This window comes from Anas acuta, chromosome 1 (assembly GCF_963932015.1).
Source record: "Anas acuta chromosome 1, bAnaAcu1.1, whole genome shotgun sequence".
Classification (NCBI taxonomy): domain Eukaryota; kingdom Metazoa; phylum Chordata; class Aves; order Anseriformes; family Anatidae; genus Anas; species Anas acuta.
Window position 1 is genome coordinate 158,305,686 of NC_088979.1, and position 21,276 is coordinate 158,326,961.

General features: G+C 39.7%; 1 protein-coding gene across 1 annotated transcript in view; it reads right to left on the reverse strand.

Moving 5' to 3' along the window:
• FGD6 (FYVE, RhoGEF and PH domain containing 6) overlaps positions 1–21,276 on the reverse strand; it is a 70,141-nt gene that overhangs the window by 23,107 nt on the left and 25,758 nt on the right. The window contains exons 4-9 of the mRNA XM_068668561.1: positions 18,343–18,410; positions 18,222–18,252; positions 9,694–9,845; positions 8,708–8,864; positions 7,430–7,517; positions 822–872 (exon numbers count right to left, since the gene is read on the reverse strand). Coding sequence (XP_068524662.1) covers positions 822–872; positions 7,430–7,517; positions 8,708–8,864; positions 9,694–9,845; positions 18,222–18,252; positions 18,343–18,410 — 547 coding nt within the window. The remainder of the gene's footprint in view (positions 1–821; positions 873–7,429; positions 7,518–8,707; positions 8,865–9,693; positions 9,846–18,221; positions 18,253–18,342; positions 18,411–21,276) is intronic.

Here is a 21,276-nt window from a genome sequence, read left to right on the forward strand (position 1 = left end):
AAGAAAGTAAACCTGACTCAGTGCATCGAAGGCACTCATTTAGTGCTGTCCAACCAGCTAGATCTGTGTAACCCTCCTGAAGACAAAGGGTTTGCACAAATGTCACTAAAGAGAACTAAATAAATGATAGGGGCTCACACAAATGAAATGGAAACACTGACTGGGAGCATTTTTAGTACTGCCAAGGAACACAAAAGGAAGAAAGAAAACAGTATGAATGTGTACTGCATTGATACAATCAAATTAGAGCAGCTTAACCCCAAATTAGCATGAAACATGTAGACCTATTCTCCTCCATCTCCAACTATTCCTTCTCATTTCCTTCTATCATCTTTCCCTGCATATGCAAGCAAAAGTGTTTGTGCAACTTGTCACAAGTCAAATTGGAGAAGCCCTCAAGTTAAACATAAGCCAGTGGAACTCCTTGATCTTTTTCACCAAGCACTTGTCCTGGCACAAAAGCAGAGGGGACAGAAAGGCTCAGAGGGCTGATGAGAGCAGCTGGGGGACCGGACTGCCTGTCATAAAAGGCCGAGGGATACAAGGACTGTCTCCTCCAGTAGCACTGCCCAAAATACCTGCTTAAGCTGCTAGGGGAACTTCACTCTTATCTCTTGCTTTGAGCTGATACCACTTATCACTGTAAGCTCCAAACATTTTTGAAACAAAAGTTTTAAATCTTTCAGTATCTCTGCCAAGACACTTAGAACTAAACAGAATGCATATCTACTATCAGTTTAGCGTTTTGCATGCATTTAAAACTTAGAAACTTTAAGATATTTACATGACCTGTTATTTCTTTAATCTAAAGAGACATTTACCTTGAGTATCCCTATAGTCTGCAGACTCTTCTAAAAGATTCTTTAAATAATCTGTAAAAAGAAAAAATAACAGATATTTTTGTTAAAGAAATAAACTGCACCTGAAACCAGTCAAAAACCACCATTTTCCTAGCAATCTGCTTTTCAGACACACCTATGCCACACAGGTCTTCTACTTCTCTGGTTTTATGATACCTAACTTTAATTTGTCCAAGTAATAGTATGAGGGAAAATAGCATTTCCACACTGAAAGTATATAATGTCTTGCTTAGGGAAGAGAAGACTACAGGAGCACCGAGCTTCTTCCAAAGGCAAATCATATGTTGCACATATTGTTCTAGAACAAAACAACCAGGTGAAAGACAAGTACGTACTCGCAATCATTTACATTTAAGCTGACACAAGAAAGTTTTAAGATTACAGATATTTTCCTGAGCCTTAACTCATCTACAGGAGCTGAGAAAAAAGTAGCCCAATACAGCAAATCTGATTATGATCAATATTTATCAATAAAAAAGATATTATAACCCACCTCAAATGTTCAAATAGGAATCGCTTGGTTTCAAATCTAAATTTAGTTCCTCAACCACGAGATGGCACCCTCGATCCACCCAACTCGTGGTAGTTTTTCATCTACTTTACTCATCTAAAATTAACTCCAAATGTCTGACTGCACGAGAAAATATTCCCTTTGAGATTCCATTCCATGGTCCAGTGTCCGCTTCACCAGAAAGTACCATATCCTGTCAAAGGCGACTACACGTCCACAGTAAAAAGCCAATCTATACACTGCAATCCACAGCTCTGAACTACTTAAAGTTGAAAGAAACACAATCAAACTTTCAAAGCAATTCAGATGCTAGACTGATAATACCAACAAATACTGATTTATAATTACCTTTTAAATGAGGTATGCAGATTCTGGCAGATCTAGAGAAAACTGATCATACTTGATCTAGGAAGTGTTCAATTCTAACTTAGCAGTTGTCCAAGTTTCAAGTAGGAGGGAAATTATTCGACTCCCATCTGCTTGCCCTACCCAGATTCATCCTTTCAGTCCTGAAGGATCGGGAGCCAATTGTTCCTGCCTTTGTAAGACGTCTTGCTTAATGCATGCCCCTCAGAGACTGCTCAGTGTATTGTAATGGTTTCCTTATGCAAAAAAGGGAATTATGAAATATGTTTCTGCCATAGAAACACTATGAAGAGCGAGAAAACTTGTCAGCTAATGAAAGCTTTGAGAGAAACAGAACTACAGGAAGAAAAGTATTTGGCTCTTAAGTTTTATTTTTTGGCAAAGACTTAAGGGAGGATCCAAGAGAAGCACGAAGAACAGGTTGGGGTGAAGGAGCAGGGCCTTGCTGGGGTCTCCTGCAAGGAAGCAGGGGGTGGGAGTGCTGGGAGGTCTGCCTGGCTGGGCCATGGGAACACCCACAGCTTGCTGCTCCACTTCCAGCCTTGGCTGATCATTATCTGACACTGGCCAACGCCTGGTCTTTCATAAAAGCCTGACATGGCAACAAAACCTTTCTACACTCCCTAAGTATTGCATCTGTCACATGCCTCCAAATATTTTGCTGTAGGAGCTACCAGACCTTTGTGCAATATTTAGGTGGACACATATTCCATTAAAAATGAATTCACCTTTTATCACTTTAGGTTATGTTTGTAACAAAGTGGCATAAGAGAAGAATCAACAGGAGGTACTGTAAAATGCACTGAGAAGAGTTTTTAACTCTTCTTCCTTGTTTTTAACTTGGCTTAACTTGGAGGAACCCCCCTCACACACACAACAGCAGCTGCCCTCTCCTGCCCTGCCAGCCTCTAGTGCCCTCAGGCAGGAGCTGTGCGTTACTACGGGGCAGGGCATCTTCGGGGCTCCTCCATAAAGCAGGCAAGTTAAAGCTTTACAATTGCAACTCAATCTTCATCACGTCCAGAGGAAAAGGACTCCAGCAGACACCTCCCTATATAAAGGGATGAGTCCCTACAGCTTGTACACAAACAGCTTCTTAAAGCTGACAACCACAAAGTCACTTCTCTGCAAAGTGGGAACAGGAGGTCAGGCGGGTACAATTTACTAATCTGCAAATGTACCACTGGTATCCCAAGAAACTGCCTCTAGTACATGGAGACATCCAATTTAATACCCAAAGTAACAGCACTGGAAACTTAAAATCAGAGACCCAACACGAGAACTAACTGTTTCTTGGCATATTCAGGCCTTATGACAACATAACAATGCTTGACATCATTCAGTTTTTCTGTCCTTTTTTTTTTTTTGATGGGTATATACTAGCACTTCAAATCATATTATTAGTGCGTAATAGAGGGAAGATTAGAAAGATTTTAACATAACTGCATTCATTTAAAATCCTATATTCAGAAAGGAAGGCAGCTCTTGTACGTAAGACTAAAAAAAGGGAAAAAAACAATCTTGCAGCTGTAAAATCCTGAAAGTGATAAATACGTAATTTTGATTTCTTTATTTATCTGGTAAGTGGACCTCAGTTCACAGCGAAACTCATTTTCAGAGAAGCAACAGAACATATTATTTTAGTCTCCTCTGTGCATACACACTGGAAATTCTGTGTTTGCAACAACTTTCTGGAGGTACTGGCTTAAACTACATGGACAAGAGGATTTCACAGACATGAATAGCATTACAGTAAAGATTTAGCAAAAATATTCCTTAATAAAATAAATACAGAAGTCAAATATTAAGGTGGAATGGTATCTGCAGTCTTCGCCAATTTTTTTCTCCTCTGAAATGTACTTTAGTTGTTCAGAATTTTTACTCAAAGATAAAGTTATTCTACAGGAGACTCTGGTCAAAATAAAAAATAAAACAGTGACCAGTAAAAGAAATTCCGGTTAAGTAGTGTAAATGTATAACAGAGAACCTTTATTTTTCACCTGTTTCCTACTATTTCACTTGAGTCTAGCAAAAGGAATAAAAAACATAAATGTAATATTTATGCTGCCAACAGTTTTCCACAACTGCAGAATAAAGCAAGGACTGTAATAATAATAGTAATAGAGCTAAGGATACTGTCATACCCTTAGCACTGAGTTCTCCTTCTGTTGGTTTAAACATAAAGGAGGTAAACGGTATGCTTGGGGGACAAGTCTGACAGCAGGCTCCAAGAATGGATCTGCTTTAGTATAATACAGAACTAAGAGATGATCCGTAAATAAAAACCAGCACAACCCTTATAATGCTAAAATTGAAGTTGAGACCGTGCAGGAGAATAAGCGGAAATATTTTTTAAGACTTAGAGAGCACTGAAAGAGAGTTACAACACTGTGAATGAGACAAAGGTCTAACACCCAAGCAAGGCACAATCTCTGTTTAGCAACTGATAGCAACCTCCCAGCTGCAGGACAATCAAAGAAGTTTCTCATTGATCACAACACAACAAATAGGCCATCCCAGAGAATCAAATACAGAACTTATCAACTCATCTCCACAATAACAGAAAACCCATCTAAAACTGCTGGTTACCCAAATAATGCCTTTCATGCAACACAATGACTGGCTCCATGTAAACAAGCACGCTGCTGTGTACCAGGACTAATTCATGCAAACCACTTCAAGAGGAACAGAAGAACCACATTACCAAAGGAAGGCTTTTTAATAGAAAACAGACCAATTTTTGTCTGACCCACTACTCCCTTTTTGTTCAAGGCAGACCTTAAATATTCAGAAAGGCAGACTTTAAAATTAATTACTTCACTAGATACCCCAGACACAACAAAACTCAACACACAAGTACTGATTTATGACAAAATGTTCTTATGCCACACTTCCTCCTGACAGAGGCCCATCATTCTCTTTTCCTTCTTGCTGGGGGCCAGTGGCTATTGCTTCTGCTCTTGATAAAAATTCTCTTCTGCCTCAGCAACTACTTCTTGTCTCAAATCATCTGAATTAATTAAGTTAAACTCAAAGCAATTGTTCTCAACATGTAATTGGCCTCAAGCCCAACAATTATATTTCTGAGCAGCGAAAGAGTGGTGTGCTCAAAAGCTAATTTTTCAGTCTCCCTCAGCCTCCCTTCACTAGACCTCAGCCGAGGACAATAAAAGACACTATCTCTCTCTGCAAATCTTATATTGCAAAAAAGAGGACGCTTATCATATGACAATGAAGAGACTGCTCATATTGTACAAGTCTCAAGTCTGCAACTCAAATCAGTGATGTTCAGGAGGGGAGAATCACTTCTTCATTTCTTTCTATTAAAAACCAGAAGCCTCTACTAACCTCCCCCAAAATCCATCTAATATTTGCTGTAGAAGAGCTCAGGCTTAGTATGTGGAAAAGTGGAAGTTTGCTTGCTGGATTGGAGAAGCTGGATAATTAAATGGAAATACAGCTGAGCTGTGCCTCTCCTTTCCTGATTTATAAGTCCACCTGCTCCTGCTTTTGTTAGCATAAAAGCAACTGCACTTCAAAGCACAGCAACCATCTTGTGATGTGACCGTGTAGCAGCAGGTTACTAGTACAAAGCTGTCCCACTGACACAGAGCATCTAAATAGGAAGAAATCCCTGCTGACTCAGGCCTTGCAGCTTCATTTCCTGGATTATTTTCACTCCTCTGCTCTTACCCACTGCCCCCTCCTCGACTGCCCACAGACGCCCATTGTCTTTGGCTGGGACTGCTGCTGCAATACTGCAACTCTTGCCCGTTCTTGTTTTGCTTGCCTACTTGCTGTCTCGCCCACTCCAACAACAGATCCAAATATTTGTATATCCTCCAAAGGCTTTGCAGTACAAGTTTATATGGAGATTACTCAATATTACACAAAGCTGCTTGAAGGTAACAAAGTATACAGGCTGTCCACTGAGATATAGGAGAGTGAGAATCTCAAGAAATACAAAAGACAATGTGAAACAGCATGATAGATTGAACAGAGTGAAAATGAAGCAGATCCAAAATAATAGCCCCCTGGCCCAGTATAATTGAATTCTTAGTCTGATCTCTCTTATTTCTCCCACAGGACAAGACAAATTTATTTCTTCTAAATCAGCAGCCAGCATTGCAATCCAATTCATGTCAATAGCACTTGTATTTACAGATCTATGTAAAGCTGTGCAGCCACAGCCAGGGCTGCAGGACTGCAGACTTCCACAAACAGGGCTGCAGGACTGTGGTCTTCCACACAACCGTCGTCAACACAGGATGAGATTTTTAGGTGTATTGTCACTGGTCTAAAACAGTTGGTTCCAGCCACAGTGACAGTTAGTTATGAAGAATTCCCCTTCTACTTCATAGTTTTGTTTCAGCACCATTCACCTCTGACATCTCTTGCTTTGCTCTGTATATTGACAAAGGCATTTACTCCATCCTGCTCTGTTGTTCCGCCTTTTTATTTAAAGCCTTTGAACTTATCCAAAGCATCTGCGCTGATTTAGGAATATATAACAAGCCTACACAATGCCCTGAGTCAGTATCCTTTGAAAATAAAGCAACTCCCCAATTGCCTTTTCATGGTTTTATTTTATCAATTAAAAGGCATTGAGATTTTCCCCTACAAAACAGTCTGTTTGGTAAAAGCTCTTCACCCTTTTTCCACCCCACCTGTCTTTCATGAGATGATTAAAAAGAAGACAGTCCAGGCTAATAACTTAGTAACTTCTGTATAACACTTCAGGCTGTATCTCCCACAGCATCACTAGTCTAAGTACTTGCTGGGGAAATGCCAACAAGCTGCTAGAGCCAAACAAAGGGTCACAGAGCATTTTATTTTGCAGTTACTACATAAACAGAGGCTATTTTTAAATAGCTCATCAAGAAGCAATGGCTTTCAAAAACAATGCCTTAAGTATTTCCAAATCCTTACAGGAGCCATCCCCCTCTTACAACAAACACATCTCAAAATACTTCACAAAGGAGGCCTGTATCATTGCCTTACTATTACAGAAAAGAAAGTACTGCATTATGGAGATGACTTGCTCAAGGTTACCCAAACATGCCAGTGCCAAAGCAGGGTATGGAGACAGCCCAAATTTCCTAGTCCTAAACCAGTTCTTCAGCCTACAATGCTTCTGTAACAAGTCTTGAGCACTTACCCGTAAGGTATACTAAACCAACACTTTCTGCTTTTACAAGAGAATGGTTTTCAAAGACAAAACACCTGAGCGGTGGAAAAACGGAGAAGGTATTTTCAGGAGAAATACACAGTTGTGTAGTTGTATCTTTCACTTCCTTCTCCTAGCTCTATATTTCCATACTATTTTTTCCTTCTTTAAAAAAGTAAATAAAAAGAGAAGCTTTCCAACGAACCCTCTAAGGAAATTACTGGCTCTATTACTACAGAAACAAACAAAAAACCACCAACAATTTCATGTTTTCCAAGCAGCGCCAAATGTACCATCAGAGAACACACACCAGTGTTGGGAATATTAGCATGTCACTTGCATACCTTGTTGCAAACAATATTAACAAAGAAAGCCTTTAAATTCATGCCATATTAAAAAAAAAAAAGTGTCACATATCTGAAGTCAGAAAAACATGCTTTACAGATGGATAAAACTGCCTGAGAACATGTTTCCTGGGACACATAAATACTGGCTGCTTAAGCTTATAAATGTGTTTGACTTTACCTGTCAAAAGGAGTCTGTACTGGGGAATCCTCTGAACTGGCTTGAGCAGATAGTGCTTGAGGGCCAGACTAGCACAGCGGGGGCTCATCTGAAAGAAATACACAAAATAAGCAACAATTCTGTGGTAGTCAAGGGTTCCAGTAAAAGAAAGCATCACTACAAAGAGTTACTGATAACATCAGATAAGCTTTATCTTAAAGGTGTGACTACCATAGTGTTACACTGCACCAAACAACAAGCATTTCCCTGTGTGGAAGATGCATGCAAAATTAATCACGAGTTAAAAGACATCACTAAGCATTCATACTCTCGGTGGATCCAAAACAAGTTCTTTTGCTTATGAGGAAGAAGGGTGAATCTTCCCAGAAATAAGGGAAACACCATTTTTGCTCATTTGTAGCTGCTGCTGATGTCCATTAGACAGATAAGCAGAGAATAGAGCAGTGTTCACTCAAGAAGTTTTAATTAATTCAAACCTCTAAAGATAACATAGAATTAAAAGACCCATGCTTCAAAAAATTTAATTATCTTGAATTTGCATTCAAAATAATGCGTATCAGAAACACTGAGTCCTTAAAAGACCTCTTATCTTCTTCCTGTACTTGCTGACTCTACCTAAAGCTCTTCCTTTGCCTACTGTAAGTAGCCTTTTTAAGGACTTGTAAGCAGAGTAGGGATTACCCAAGGGGAAACTCGCTACAAAGGAGATAAATTCACAGGTTGTGTGGATCATGTTCTGAGGAAGCTTGCAACTCCCCTCTGACTTAAGGGAATTATGTAAAAATCTGGCAATGCTTTTAATGACACGAATCAGATTTTATCTGATTGTTGCATGGACTGGACTTAAAAGCTTCAAGAAATATGCAGAGCAGAAGAATCATTTTTCTGTATTTCCAAATGAAATATGATTGCTGTGAGTAAGCTACTGCCCTATAATGTGGTGAAGAGATTGACCTGCTTAAAATAAGACAGTTAATCACTGCATAGTATAATCAGAAGACAAAACCATAAAAAGAAGCTAGTGATTTTGTTAATGTGCCTTTGATATAATTGTAGCAAGCGCTGATTTTTCTGAAAATCAAGGTCCTTTATCATACTTCACAGTGGTAACCAACATCATTAGTTACTTTACAAAATCTGAATTTCTTTCCACTTTGAACCTGTCTCAAGCCAAGGCTCAGAGAAAACAGAGGATGGTGTCTAAAGCTTTATGGAAAATTACAACTGATGGAAAGTCACAGAATAGGAACATATCTTAAAAAAAATAATTTACAGTACCTCGAAGTCTTTCACTACTGAAGCAAAACCTGTGTTCTTCTTACACTGTTCATCTAACAGTGCAACATTTTTATCAAATTCTTTGATGTAAGTTGAGTACATCTTTAAGTACGGACCCTTTTTTACAAATATGTCAGCGATTCTTTGATGTTCAAGCCTAGAAACAAGAACAGAGCAATAAGAGCACAGAAGTGTGTACATCCTAACCTTACAGCACCACGTTGGGCTTTGCAGTAAGATGTGCCAGTTTATTTCTGAACAAAAAGCTTACAGTCCAGCAGATGGGCATTCGGCTCTTTAGCTACTCTGAAAAATCTTTCCAGCACACCTCCACACACTAGTTTAGGGTTAGATTACAATCACTTGACACACAGTCTGTTTTAAATGGTCTTGAACCACCTGAACACATTAACACGAGCTGGACTTCTGAGGAAATGGATCGCCAAACTTCAAAAAGCGGTCTTTACCCCTTAAGAGGAAGCATGGGATTACAGCATTTACCCATTTCAGTGCCTTTGTCTGTAGGCTCTCTTTAGCTGATTGAGACCCACCCACCAGTGTAATTGAGAATGGACTTCAATGGGACTGAGGCTGTCAGTCAGCGTTGTGGCTGGTTCATAGATCTCAGCTACCTTTAAAATGCAAACCAATCCTCGGAACAGCCTCCTGTTCCTCTAATGAAGGCAGGCCATTTATCATGCCTGTGCACACGTAGGAACAAGAGCTTTCAATTAAAACTGAAGTTATAGACAAAAAAAAGTGTGGTTGCTAAAAACATGTGCTGGCATAGCTTCTGGATGCACCTAAATGCCAAATAAAACAGCTAAAGAGAAAATTATCTCCTGTGCCTGCAAAGTCAGCTCTGCCATTTAACAAGGCCCATGAAAAACAAACAAGAGTCAAGCCACGGTCAGGCGGACTCCCCCAGGCCCCACAGATAAGTTTTAACGACATCAAAGGAGAGGTGTTCCTTCACTGATAGTCACCAGTGAGACAGTCGCTCCTCCAGCTCCCTCAGGAGGTCCCGGTTGAGCTCGTACAGCTGAGGTAGGTAGTACAGGATCTGATTCAGGATTCTGTCCTCAATCACGGGCTTCCCAAGCTGCCTGGAGGCATGTGCCACCGCATCCCGGAAATCCTGCCAGAGCACAAAGAGGACAAAAACCCCCACCATGAGCCAGCAGCCTTCAAAGCAGCAGCGCAGACCAGAGAGTGTTCTCTGCAGGCATCCCAGGCCCTGCTCCCTCCTACTGGAGGTGAGGAGGGTGCCAGCTGGGTTATGTTTCCCTGCAGCTTCAACTTACTCCTGCGGGACGGTCTTAATCCCCTTGGTTTGATACTGGAGCTTTACTCTCTTGCTCCATATGCACGCTGTGGAAGTCATTCGTTATTTTTCTACCACACCCTTAAGAAATGCGCTGATCCTATATGTGAGGAAACTATAGGGGGGAAAAACCTCATATCTGCAAAGGTATTGGTAGCCTCGAGTATCTTCTTGCTAAGATTTGTTTCAAAAAGCAAAAGTGTCATATCAGCTAATGCAATCGTAATATCGTATTTTAAAACCACACTGGTTTACAAATGCCTTCTAGGAAGACATGCTGCCTAGATAAAAAATGTAGCATCACAAAAAGTCACTGTATGTAGTAGCTCTTACAGGAAAATGAGCATCTAACAAAAAGCTTTTGTAACAACACATTGGAACCACAAGATTTCAAATGTTAATGATCATCCAAACAACACTGGTACCTTTGAAACATTTACAGGGAGAAGGAAACCCACACTTATCACTGAAGGATCTTGTGGCATTTTTATGTTATAAGCAGCTCTCAATAGGACAAGGCTCGGACTAATTGGTCCTCATTAAACTATTTAGAATTAAAATCTTGGCCCCACACAAGTCAGCATGGCCAGGACTGCACCCATAACGAACCTGAGTATGCGTTAGGCAAGGCATCTTCCCTGATCATATGCAAGCAAAATTTTCAAAAAGGTTAGCAATTTATCATTTCCTTTGAAAAAATAATCAAGTACATAACACTACCTAAACTGAGAAAAATAAAATCCAAATTAGCTGTATTGTCATCTCTCCCTTGAATTTGGGCATAAAGCAGGCACTATATAACAGCTCTTTTTAGTCTGCAGTCTGCTGAAACCTGATAATGAATGCACAATCTGTAGGTGGCCTGAAAAAGGTGACCAAACTGCATGTTCCTACGTGGGATGATGAGACATCTTAGATATGCATGCAGTGCACACCTGCCTTTGAAAGTTTGTAGGGCCCACAGGTTAAAAGTGGGGAAAAAAAACTTAAGCTCACACACTCACAAGTCTTCTGCTACAGGTCTCGCTGGCTATCTCATCAGCCCAGCATCTGGCACTATTTAGGGTTTGTCAGACTCCAGTCTCAACTTTCTCCTGCCCTCTCCTCATTACATCAGTGAGCTGCAGACAGCTTCTTGCTCTGTGACCCTGGGTCGCAAAGGCTGCGCCGGGGCAGAGTTATGACAAGAAACTGAAAGGAGATACAGGGCGATGGCTGCGATGGGGGGAGGCTGAGAACTAAATGCAAGGGAGTTAAAAAACAGATGGCGTTATTCATATGGAAATGCTCTGTTTTACATCCTCTGTGCAGACTAGTGACACATAGGTTAACTACCAGCTGCATCTTATGGGTTTTCCTGACCCTAGGGCATTGCTTAACACTGAAATGATACATGGCATTACAATGGCAAAAGCTCAAATGAGGCTTTCTGAAGAGCTTCATGCAAAATGCATCATCATATTATGATAATACCCCCCCCAGTCCCATGCACACACAATATACAGTATATGCTTTGCCATGGGATGAAACAAGAATTTTCTCCAAGGGTTATAAAGCTACTTGTACAATGAAAAGAAAAGCAGTGCTGTCTGTAACGTAATCAACAAGCCCAGCTTTTCCCTGACCACACAATAAAAGGAGAGCAGGGAGCCAGGTTTAAGGACCAGGAGATAAGACAGGAATGTCACTTGTAGTTAAGAGCATTTATTTAACTTCTAGATATAGCATTCAAAGAGCCTGCAGGATGTTTTCCAAATGCAGAGGGGGGTTGGTTTCTCTATTGGCTTGATCCAAAGTCCATCAGCCTCACTGGGCTTTGGATCACGCCATGAAAGAGTGGCCACAAACGCAGCCAACCCAAACTTTATTTCATCGCCCCCTGAGTCCCCTGCCACAACCGAGCAAAGGGAGGAAGCCCTGCAGAGAGGAAACAGAGGGACTAAAGATAACGTGAAGCTTTCAAATGATACAAAACAGACCGCTGAACAACAAAGGCGATAAACTACAGCACTTTTTTTTTTCCCCTTTCTTTTTTGGAATTATCAAGTCTTCACTACAGAGGCAGTGCAATGTATTTGTCACTGTAATCATATTAAGCTTTATTTATAACCCGGCAATGCATGTGAAGTAACTGTCATGCCAAGTTCATCTCGAGATAAAACTAGGAGGTGAAGGCAGAGGGCCCTTGCCTGAGGGCTGGGGGCAGGAAAGCCAAACAAATGGAGCAAGGTTACAGCTAACAGTGCTCACACTTGAAGGTACTGGCCTTCTGAGAAAGGAATTCCTTATCTAAAAGGACTAGAACCTAGAATGGGGCTATTTGAACCACTAAACGTAAAGCGTGTTAACAAGTAAAACCTGAAATTTTACTCCAAAGAGCAGAAGCTACTCAGGCAAGGAACTTTTATATGTATGTATACACACACACACACACACACACAATTAGGGCAGTGATTTAGAAATTAGAAATTAGAGTAATACCAATTCAATACACCAGCACCTAATTCCTTCTGAAACTAAATCTGTTCACTGCTGAATAAAACCAGAACCATTGTTGCAAATGATATATACATTGCTCTGATATCTATAAATACCTGCAAAAAGTGAGTCATATCACAAAGATGTTTAGCATACAGTACTATGTAACACTGCTGAAAAGCACTGCTTTCTTCAGTCTGTTCAGAAATGGTCACCTGAATTGTTCTACAAAATACTGCATTTGAAGCCACGTAGCAATCCATCACAGTGAATTTTAAAGAGAAGTTTTATAATTAGTCTTTCAAATACCCACAAAGAAATAAACAAACTTGCCAGGCTTTGGAATTAATATGTTTATTTCACTGAAAACCACCATTTGCAACTCTAGACAAAATGTTTCATATGCTGTGTGACACAAACCAAGAAATTATGCTCTACTGAATCATCTCAGTTTCTTACCAGTATAATTTTTCCTTTCAGAAGAAGAGAGGCTATTGTATACTTTCTGAAAACTGCTTTCTGAAGTGCTGGGTTACAGTTTCTACATTATATTCTGGTCCAACAGTAATCTTCTGATACCACATTTTAGTGCTTAGACAGACAATTGCCTTTACACAGCGACTTGAAGATGGCCTCATCACCACCTCTGGAAAGCACATTCTTTCCGTGCCAGAAAGAGTCTCAGTTTATTCTAGACTAAGACAGCATCTCACTGGGTACTTGTCCATATCAAAATCTGGTTCAAGCAGTTTTAAAGGCTTCTCAGAGCACAAACAGTTGCTGAAGTAATGCCTGATTAAACATTCCCAACTTAAATACCTAAGGGAATTTTATTTATTCTATTAGTACACAGTCCCGCCAGGGCTGTTCAGTTTTTAAACAGCACTTCAGGACGGCTACCACCATTGCCGCTCTCCCTTCCCAGCCCCCACCCTCCTTTAATGCAGTTTCCTTAAACAAGCAAATGGCCGTGATATCTGAAATAATTCTGACCCCGTCGTGAATCATCTGTGCTCAGCCCACACACTTCCCCTCTGCAAAGGCCCTGAGTCACAAATCCTCTCTTTCCACTGGAGGATTGCCGGTGCAGAGCCGAGCAACTTGCCCCCACCCCAGCTTAGGGAGCAAAGGAAGTTTAGGTGTGCTCCACTGAAGGCACTGACCAGACCAAACACTCACTCAGCCGCTGACTGGATTAACCCCACCTTCAGGTATCTAACAGCTGAATGAGGACAAGTTGGAATGGGTGAAGTTAAACCTCCTCACACATTTAACTGGAAGAGAAAGAATGACACGATCTAAATGTAGCCGCATATTTCACTCCTAAGGTTTCAACCAATATTCATCTTGGATCCGTTCTCCTGGAGCATACCATCAGCAAAGCAAAAATAAGCCATAATCCCTTCCGCTGAGGTACAACTCCCAGCTAAATACACCTGCAGATAGCTCAAATATCAGTTTAATTTAAGGAGAAAAATATGTTTGCGCTTGGCCTCTTTTCAAGGAACACACACACACACATCCTATGGGGGGAGGAGAGAGGAGAGCTGCACATCCTAGGAAACAGCCAGGCTGCCGTCCTGTGACAAACTGTAAACAAGGCTGCCAGGAATACACTTGGAGATTTCACAAATATGTTATTTAAAGCAAAAATCAAATAGGCAGTCTTGAGGATAACTTTATAGTTATTAAGAGACTGTGAATAAATGTGGATTGTGGCATTTTTCAAACCCATGAAATCGCTTCTGGAAAACTGACAGGGAATTCCACACCTTTTTCTCAGGCAGTAAAACCATTTACAAGTGTTTAATAACATAATATAGTTAATTTTTACAATAATTATTTGGCTGTGATATATTCTGGGAATGTTATTTCAAGCAATAGAGTGGGTCATAGACCAATGCTTGATTCCAAGCCAAAATTATTTCATTAGCCTTTTCACTAAGATAATGGCAACTGCGATTCATAGTCAAGTGCCTCAAGTCAGAAATTCTAAAGCACTTCACAGACTAAAAATTTATTTACATTTTTACCTTTGACTGGTCAAATTTTGACATTTACAATTGGAGAAAAAGGACTTGGGAGGTTGAGAGAATTATTTGCAGCCAAACACAGTTGGTAAGTACTAAGCCAGAACCAGAGGTCAGCACTTCTTTTACTCCAAAACCCACAGCTATTTTATTTCTCTGTATGCACATTACTTTTTTTTTTTTCAAAACTGTTATGAATAATTTATTTGTCATAATATTTGGCTACAATTTAATATACAGAAGGCCTACTTTTTTTTTTTTAATACGCAATTTTGCAAATGTCTTCTGAAAATAGAAACATTCAGCCAGAATTTCCCACTCTTATAAGTGCCTGTGGAAGGACACACAACAGGAAAAAAAAAAAAAAAAAAAAAAGAAAAATGTTTGACCTCTGATCTGCCTTTTGCAATAAGAGGGTGATCTTGCGCCTGCAGAAAAGTTGCAGGTGCCTCCTAACAACATTGTACTGGCTTTCAGAGTCCTAATAAGGACAGAACTGGGGTGTAAGTCAGATGCAGAGACCTTGAGGCTCAGGCGAAAGCCTAAGATTTCCTTTTTTCATGCAGTACAAAGTCACACACTAAGCAGAAGGACCATCCAAAAAAGCACGTTCCTTTGCTGGACCAGAAACCTCATCATCCATACCACAGTAGAAGAGGAAAAAAAATCAGAAAGGAATGGAGAAAAAACAGAATGGTGAGGAAAAAAAAAATAAATAAAGGAACAAAAATGGGTAAAAGAACTGAGAGAAACTAAGCCAGGCAGCTTACCCAGCTCACTCTTACAGTGAGAGGGTGCTGCTGAGGAGGCCATCTCACTTGTGCAAAGCAAACCATGTCCAAAGACTCCACAAAGGGCACCAGTCCTACCTTACTCCTGCCCAGGAACTTACAGTATTCCCTCACATTTCACATCCAGTTCACAGGTCTCTTTTTTTTTTTTTCCCCCCTCCAAGTGCCCTTAGGGAAGGAATGTAATTTCTCACATCTCAACCCTCATTTACCCTGTAGAAACAGGGCCATGGGCCATCTCACAAAGATGCATACACAGAATTGGTTTGATGTAAGCCCCTTTGTTTTCAGGAGTTTCTAAGAGCATTTTACTGGAATCTTGTCCACTAAAACAGATTTACAATAGTTACAGAAATACAGAGAATTCAAGATTGCATCTCATGTTTGATTTGCCTCAAGCAAACCCATTTGAGAAAGCATCATTGTCCAAAGCCAGTTCAAGTTCATTATCTCTACAGTGACTGGCTTATTTCATGCTATAGAAATGTCCCCGAGTGTTTGGAATTTTCTAGACATCTTTTGTAATCTGTCTCAGCAGAAGCAGTCAGACGTACTTACAAAGTGTGACAGTGTCCAAAGAGGCAGGCACCCTGATACCTTTGAGGAGTTGCACCACCTAACTTGACTGTATTAATACAAAATTAAAAAACACTAAAAAAGTTCAATGGTGCTTGTAACCAGCTTACAACCACATTTCCACTGTCTCAACTGCTTTAGGCTCCATTTCATTAGTAGCAACTTAAAACGTTTCTTACATCAACACTCTCGTTGCATAACTGGCTTTGGTAATACAGACTGGACAGAGTATTATTAATTTCAGGTCTTCACTAATGGAATTAGTCACTGCATTTCAGATATTTACTCTGGAAAACCCTTGACAGAGGGTTCAGAAGGTGTAATGGTGACTCATCTGATCAGCCAATTCTTTGCTATGGGTAAAGTAGCCCAGCATGGGGAGAGTCTAGGTTTTAAATTCATAAATCTGCCACAGGTTGCTTGTCTGGCAGTAATCCCATCACTGAAGCTGGTAAACCAGTGTGGTTCAGTGCGTGTGAAATCTGATAGGTTGTTCTATCAACATTTACATCTTATCCACAAAGAATATAAGATCAAAATAAACAGATTTATTAACATCTCTGATGAACAAACAACAACCCTCCTACCCACCACCCTGTAAAAAAGTTTCTGTAACCTTTCTCAGGTACAGCAATTTTGTTCCATGAAGACGGCACCCACACACTGCCTGAAACTGGTGCCCACTCTGGCAAAGATGCTTACCAAGGTTCACCTTTGCAGAACAGTGGCAAAGCTGACAACAGCCTAGCATCCTCTCTTAGACTACGCTGAAGATGTGCTGATTGTTACTGCTAGCCAGCAAGAACTTTTGTACCCTGTTTACATCTGTCAGCTAGAAACTTGCATACTGGCTTTATGTGAGTTATCCATTAAAACAAAGCAAAACACATCTTATAACACTGCACATCTATAATGTATGGACAACCCTAAGCTTAACCAGAAACTTCTTAAACTCCCTACTCTTCCCTTTCCCCCATTTTTCCCGTTTGCCTGTGACCTCTGCACTGACAGCCTTTGCTTCCAGTGGCATTATCCAGATGCCTTTTGTACACTGACAGGCACGAGGCATCAACCACCTTGCTAGGAAGCCAGATCCTATAAATACCATACATATTATCTCAAGATGTATTTTCAAGGACTGGCACACTGAAAAGTGAAAATACCTTTAAGACATAAGCTGATGCCAGAAATATGTGATAATTTAAGTCATATAGCTTAAAACTTGTTATACTCATTAGGATGGTTCTCATCCTTTAATGAGTAGTTACACTTGAGTTTTGTACTAGATACAATGTTGAATATAAATTATGCATTGGCCACAACTGCCTGAGTTAGCAGTTAAAAATCAAGCCGGAACAAAGTTAAGAAAATCAACTACTAAAATGGAGGGCAAAAGAGGAATCTGCAAGTGGTGTGGGAATTTTTCTTCCCTTGAAGATCTCCATTTTACAGCACTGTATACATCCATACATAAGAGTCTTTGTTCCTGGTTTCACAGAACATGCTTCTCAAGAGAGCAACATGGACAAATGCATCTGTTTGCAATGGAACTACTTCTACAGTCCAAAGAAAAATTACTGTGTTTGCACTTCACAGAGTGACAAAATGGTACAAACAGGTATCACTTAGAAGCTGACAGAAATCCCACTAAATCAAGCTAGAGAAAACAAAGTTAACTAATTTTCTGTTTTATCATCTCCTACACAGCATGTGTAACACATGATTGGTCTGCACAACCAAGGATTAAATACTTAACCCTTGCTGTGGACATCATGTTGTGTGTACTGCAGTCACAGCTGTTATCAGAAAGCAAGCATCTGTCAAAGAGCTGCAGTCTAAAAACCTATAATGCCATGTGATGGATGCAATGTAAGAGCTAATTAGTTAGATTACCTAAGAAATGTGTATTTTTACTTACTATTTCTAATGATAAATTGATCCCTTCCTCTCCTCTTGACTTTAAAAGTTATTCTAATCAAAGTTTTATTTTGGTTGCTATGGTACAAGCTGGTTTATAAATAGGATGCTGATTAACATAAATAGATACATATCCATTTTTAATATTCAAGCAGTACTCCCATCTCAGCTGGAAGATAATAAGCGTACATTAATGAAGGAGCACCATACGGAACCACCAAAATATCCTTTATGAAAAGTCTGGAATTTTTAATTTCTGCTTAATTAGATTAACTTTTATATATCGAATATGCACACAATGCAGAAGAAAAAAAACACATTCACTCCAATAAAAACCTAAACATATAACTTTAACAGAGATTAAACAAACAGAAGAGTTTTGGTTTTTTTGTACTTACAATGTGCAAGAGCTTTAGCACATCCACAAACCTATCAGAAAAGCAAGAAAAAGCACAGTTATATTTCAATTGCCCAATTAATATAAACTGAGTAGCTTTTATGTTTAGTATTGACACTTACACTTTCTCTGAGCTCATGATCTCCTTGGCAATATGGTAAACTTTTGTCTTCTTTCCAGATGCCTTGCCCTACAAATAAAATTATATGTTATATTATGCACCTGATAAAACTCTTGTAAAGATCATTTCAGGCTAGTAGTTCCTCAAATCCAATGTAATTATTCACTAATTATTTCTAATAGAAGTGTTTTATATTGCTTTGAAATCTCCCGGCTTTCCAGGATCTGTGTAAAACACAATTTAGTTTCTAGCTAGAAATAACACAAATAGCTAACAGTAGCTTTTTATATAACTATCAGCCTTTCTATTTAATTGTTACAGGAAGCACTCGTGCCCATAATGAATGAAATGCTAGGAAGTGATAATTATTGGTTAGCAAAAGTAGTGAAGTATGGATAATACGTGTATATTATTCATTATCTCCTGTTTATTACAGCATCAGTAGTATTTGCAGTAAACTTTCATAAATACCTTAAAAGAAACAGAGACTTTATTGAAAAAGATGGAAGGAGAAAAATATGATACAGAACAGAAAAGTCAGCTTCTGACAATCTACCAAAAGATTTGCTGGAATACATAGCAGCCATACTGTGAAACTACCCAAGTGTGAGCTTCATAATCTACCTGGGACACTGTTTAGATGACGTGGTTTTTTTTTGTTTTTTTTTGTGTTTTTTTTTCATGTACACACATATGGCTTCCAAAAGTCGAGGCTACTGTTCAACACCAGATAGAAGTGAACAGATATAGCAACGTAAAAGGGGGTAGGTGTCAAGATGCAAATATTTTTTTCTGCTCAGTAACACCCATGTATAATTTCCTCAGTTAAAATGCACCTTTTTCCATTACAGCTCTCATGGTTTGCCATATGCCTCTCTGCTGCCAGCTGTCACTACATCTATTACATATTCAGGCTTCCATTTCAATGGGCTGCAAAGAAAATACATGGAAGAGGAGGACTAAAACATCATAAAGAAGACAAATGCAATCGAAGCCCTAAGGACACTGCATTGAATATAGTAAGCATGGGCATTGAACAGCTTATTTTGAAAATCAGATATCAGTGGCATTGCACATATGAATCTTGAGCACTAATGCTGCAAAATTCATCTACAGTTTTAGTTCTTCTCCCAACCTATCAACAATTCTCTAGTGCTGGGAATCAAACAGTGGAATTGATGATATTCATAGGTTGCTTTTAATTATATTCAATACATTCAATAAAACCAGATTATTATTATTGTTTTTAATTTTAATTCAATTGACAGTCCCAAATTACTAAATTACTTTCTAAATTCAGTAATTTTGTGCTGCATTACACACATTCAAAATACATTATGTATTTTATATGCAACTATGCACAGAGCTGGGATTTAACTTCTAGAATTATGCTCATGTCCAAAAAGTACTTAGATCCACCCAGTGAGGGTCAGTCAGATGTAGTCAAGATTGTAACACCCATCCTCGGGCCTCAATCCCTTTTTAGACAGCACAGCCGATAACACTCACTGCAAGACTGAACTCACAAATGCTTCCATTATGCAAAGCAAGGTATCATGGTGGATCTGAGAGTTGCAAATTAGATGAAAATTAGTATTTTGAGAACAAGATGGTAATGGAAAACAATTACAAAATGAAACATCACAGTCCATTTTCAGCCCCCTTTGAAAGACTTTTCACATACCAGATGGCAGTGAAAAGGCCATTTTGCATTTGTTCAGCCAGCAGATCCTCTGGGCCTAAAAGAGTCTAAATTGGAGACGTGAAGGATATGGACTGGGCTCCCTCTCAGATGCTCTCCTGGAAAGGAGCCTTGTGACTGCACTAATGGACAAAAAGCACCAAAACAGCCAGATGCTTGTGGTAGGGAAAAATAAAAACAAAAACAAAACCAGCTGAGGACCAATGCATTGATTGCTTCATTCCCTTCCACAGCTGCAGGAGCTGTGAGGAAGCTCCAGGCGAGAGCAGGTCGCTGCTAATCCCCAGCTGCCGGCTGCACGTGCTGCAAGCTGGCAGGAGCAAGCTGACGAGCAGATGCTTCAAAACAAGCTCTGAATTACTTGGTGGTGAGCACACATCCCGCAAAACCTGTCTGAGAAGCCTCCTAACAGGGACTCTTTTTTCCTGCAAAACTGCTGTCACAGAAGGTTGAGGGCATTTTCAGGGGCACACAGCTAGCTCCTGTACAGATGTAATTCTGCTAAATAACACAGAAATAAGCTTTTCCCTCCCCACATTTATTCCTCTCAGATCTAGTACAGTCAAAATTCAGACCTGACACAACTCTATCTAATCCTCCCTTCCAGCACTGAGAAGTCTCACTGCAGTATTTTTTTGTTGGTGTCATGGTGGTGTTTTTTCTGTTTTGTTTTGTTTGTTTTTGTTTTTTGAAAGGAACCAAGTCTACCATCAAAGAAAACAAAGCTCCACTTGGAAGGAGATGAGTGCCACTAGAGCTGGCACTGAGGAGAGGCAATATTCTATAAGCATGCTGGTGTTAGGGCTGCCAGGACTAAAAAAAACCACCCTTCTTCAAGATGCAAGGAAGTGTTTTCTTCTGTGAGAAGAGGGATGGGACCCCGATTTTAATTTCATTTTAAATAGTTAGCACTGTCTCCCTGTTCCTCATATAAAAAGGAAATAAGATGAGGAGTAGACAGCCTCATTAACAAGCTATTTACAAGCCTGACCATTTCAAAACTGAACATTTCTGAATACACATCTGTGTGTGTAACTTCTAGATGAGTACAACAGGGAAGTCTGCAGCTCAACAACTTAGGGAAATACTAAGAACAAATGTTCCAAGCAGCACTTTCTAATAGCATGTTTTTAAACTCACTCTACTAATATTAGGATACTGTTTACAAATCAAAGTTTTGGAAAAAATGCACTAAACAATAAGAATGAACGTATGGGATATATAAAGTTACAT